This window comes from Aptenodytes forsteri, unplaced genomic scaffold, assembly GCF_000699145.1.
Source record: "Aptenodytes forsteri isolate BGI_AS27 unplaced genomic scaffold, ASM69914v1 Scaffold15, whole genome shotgun sequence".
NCBI lineage: Eukaryota > Metazoa > Chordata > Aves > Sphenisciformes > Spheniscidae > Aptenodytes > Aptenodytes forsteri.
This window is the reverse complement of record NW_008795129.1, coordinates 12,110,583-12,113,837: the sequence shown is the minus strand read 5'-3', so window position 1 is coordinate 12,113,837 and position 3,255 is coordinate 12,110,583. Positions and strand designations below refer to the sequence as shown.

Genomic DNA, 3,255 nt, shown 5'->3' with positions numbered 1-3,255 from the left:
GGGGCTGGGGGGACCCTGGCTTATCAGTGTCACCTCCTGCTCTTGCAGCCAGCTGGGGACAGCCTATGTGAGCGCAACCACGGGGGCAGTTGTCACAGCACTGGGGCTCAAATCTCTCACCAAGGTAAGGTGGCCCTTGGCCATCGCTGGCTGGGGCACCTGGACCCTCTCCGTGGGGTCTCCCTGAGCTCTGAGCTGAGCAGGGGATTCACCCCATCACCTGCGGCAGGGGAGAAAATGGAGGAAAGGGATTTCCTGGGGGCACCCACACAAGGCAGCCTCTCCCCAGCGATGGCTCCGGAGATGGCCTGTCCCTCCAGCCCCGCTCCATCCCCGATTGGATCTCTCCAGGCTCCTTTCACCCCTTGGCCTCCCTCCAGGGCTGGGAGGGGACGTGGGACCCCCTGGACTCCCTGGGCTGTGCAGCTTTCACCGGCTGGGAGTTGCAGGGGAGGAGGGAATGGTTTTCCCCAGTGGGTCTGGGACTCACCAGGGTCTTGTGGGGGGATGGTGGCAGGCCTCGGGGACAGCCAGCTCTGCCCCCAGACCCTCTGTGTGACATGTTCCCTGCTTGCCCCCCCCAGCACTTGCCAGCCATCATCGGCCGGTATGTGCCTTTTGCGGCCGTGGCTGCTGCCAACTGCATCAACATCCCGCTGATGAGGCAGAGGTGAGCCCCTGGGCTGGGACGGGGTGCTCAGGCTCACGTTAGGGTTCACCAGGCACTGGTGGGGGATGCGGGGAGCAATGCCCTGGGCTTGCAGGGGACTTCCTGGCCCTGCTGGCATCCCTGGGGGTTGGTTTGAGGGTACAAGCACCCAGTTGCATCCCAAGGCGTTATCGGTTAAGCCGGCTGTGAACTCCCCATCCCCATCCAGCCCTGTTGAGGACCCCCCAAGTGTGCATGTGGTCCAGCTGAGACCCCCCCAACTTCTTACGCAGGCAGTGGATGGGGAATACAGGAGGATGCCAACGTCCCTTGGAGACGTGCCCCTGTGCTGTGTCCCTGCCCTGTCCCTTGATCCCCCCCCACCTGCATGCCCTGGGGCCCCCCTCACCCCCACTCTCCCTGCAGAGAGCTCAAGCTGGGGATCCCTGTCACGGATGAGAACGGGAACCGCCTGGGCGAGTCCACGGCCGCAGCCCAGAAGGCCATTTTCCAGGTGGTGGTGTCCCGCATTGGCATGGCAGCCCCAGCCATGGGTGAGTGTCCCCTCCTCCACCCATGTCTGGGGTCTGCAGCCGGTCCCCGGCAGCGTGGGATGGGGTCCCACGGCTGGCAGGGGGCTGTGAGCACTGGGACCTCACCTCCTTCCCCTCTGCCCCAGCCATCCCCCCGGTGATCATGAACGCGCTGGAGAAGAGAGCTTTCCTGAAGGTAGTGGTGGTCCTGGGATGGGAAGGTGGGCAGGGGGACACCCCTCTAGCTTGTCACAGTGCTGGCACCCCTCGGGGCTGGCATCTCATCGGGGAACAGACACCTTCCCACCCCGTCCGCCCCACTGACGCACAGCCTCTCCCTGTCCCCGGCAGCGGTACCCGTACCTGAACGCTCCCCTGCAGGTTGGCCTGGTGGGACTCTGGTAAGTCACCCTCCACCAGGCATTGCCGCCCTGGGTGCAGACTGAGCCCGGGTATGGGGGGCAGTGCTGCTGGGGGGTCTGCTTGGCAAGGAAGGCAAGAGCCATCCCAGAGCTCCTTGGGGGGATGCCGGAGCTCGGCCAGGCTGGTGGCCCCCGGGCAGATGGGATGGGATATGAGGTCCTGGGGCTGGGAGCTGTTTTTCTCCATCTTGATGTCTCTCAAGCCTGCCATGGGCTCCTGCTCAGCATTGCTGTTCCCCCACACTGATGGGGACAGGCTTTGCCCCACTTCAGGAGCTGAATGCAGGGTCTGGAGCTTGGAGAGGGCATCTACTTACCCCTTTCCTGGCTGAGCACCCGGCACAGCTCTGGCCTGCCTCCTTGCTGCTCTGGGGTCAGGCCACGGGTGGGAGCAGGTGATTTATGCAGCCCAGCTTCTCCTCTCTGTGTCTTTCCCTTGCAGCTTGGTGTTCGCAACCCCACTGTGCTGCGCGCTCTTCCCGCAGAAAAGGTAAGGACGGGCACCTTGCTTGTGTGTGTGGCTCCCGTGGGGCAGGGCATGGGGTGCAGGCAGGGGGTGCGTGGGCTCCTTGGGCTCTCTGACGCCCAAGAGATGCTTTTGCTCCTTTGAGCTGTCGGAGGCTTGAAACTGTGTGCGCACACGCGTCCCTGTGCACGCGCAGCGGTGCAGACCCAAAGGTCTGCGCTGGGCCATGGGGACAACATCCCCGTGGGGTGCAGGTGGGGAAGGGGTGGCAGCAGGTGGTTTCCCAACTCGAGGCAGGGGGAAACCCGCCATCCTCTGTATCTGTGTCCCCTCGGCAGCTCAATGCCTGTGAGCCGCCTGGAGCCTGAAGTCCAAGCTCGGATCCGGGAGAAAGACCCGCAGCTGGAGACCGTCTACTTCAACAAAGGGCTCTGAACGGGGGGCCTGGGGTGGCTGAGATGCATGCCGCAGAGCCACCGGGCCAGCGCATTGCTGAACTTCACCCCTCGGATCCCTTCGGGGCCGCCGCCGCTTTCCCTTGACCGTCGCGTGTCCGTAGGTCCCAGGTGCTCAGCCCTGCTTCCCGGGATGCCCACAGCCGCGCAGCACCACACCAAACCCTGTCCCCACGCCTGGGCTCAGCCCCGCTCTGGGGACCTCCTGGCTGGCACCCCTGTGCATGCCTCCCATGCTCACCCGGCATGTAGCTGTGTGCAGTGCACGGGGGAGCATGGGCAGCAGCACCAGGGACATCGTGAGCGGGGATGTGCGGTGGGGAAGAAAACGGTGCTCCCCAGCTTTAGGAGGCAGTGGACAATCAGGGCAATTGAGGGTTGAACCCCTCTGTGCCGAGCCCCCACTCTCATCCCCCATGGTGCCGGGCACCCGTGTTCCCCAGCAGTTCAGCGGCTGGCCCCTGGGGATGGCAGAGTGGCTCCTGGAGAGGAAAACTTCCCCCCGCAAAAAAACCAGGGGTGAGTGATTTCAAGTGCACACAGTGGCTCGAACGCGGGGGGGCTCTCCCAGCCCGCATGTGTGCTCTCAGCTCACCCTCTGCTCTCTCTCTGGGCTGCTCCAGGGATTTAATCTGGCTTTCTGCTCCTTCCATCCCCGGAGCCAATGGCACATTTTAATCCCAGCAGAGTCCCCCTTTTTATTCTCATTTTAATGCCATCTCTGTTCAAG

The 3,255-nt window shown here is 63.8% G+C and overlaps 1 protein-coding gene across 1 annotated transcript in view; it reads left to right on the top strand.

Moving 5' to 3' along the window:
* SFXN3 (sideroflexin 3) overlaps positions 1-2,505 on the top strand; it is a gene marked incomplete at its 5' end in the record, with an annotated part of 3,690 nt that extends 1,185 nt beyond the window's left edge. The window contains 7 exons of the mRNA XM_009278066.2: positions 49-124; positions 585-670; positions 1,076-1,203; positions 1,329-1,378; positions 1,534-1,583; positions 2,047-2,094; positions 2,409-2,505. Coding sequence (XP_009276341.1) covers positions 49-124; positions 585-670; positions 1,076-1,203; positions 1,329-1,378; positions 1,534-1,583; positions 2,047-2,094; positions 2,409-2,505 — 535 coding nt within the window. The remainder of the gene's footprint in view (positions 1-48; positions 125-584; positions 671-1,075; positions 1,204-1,328; positions 1,379-1,533; positions 1,584-2,046; positions 2,095-2,408) is intronic.
* Positions 2,506-3,255: the final 750 nt, after the last annotated feature.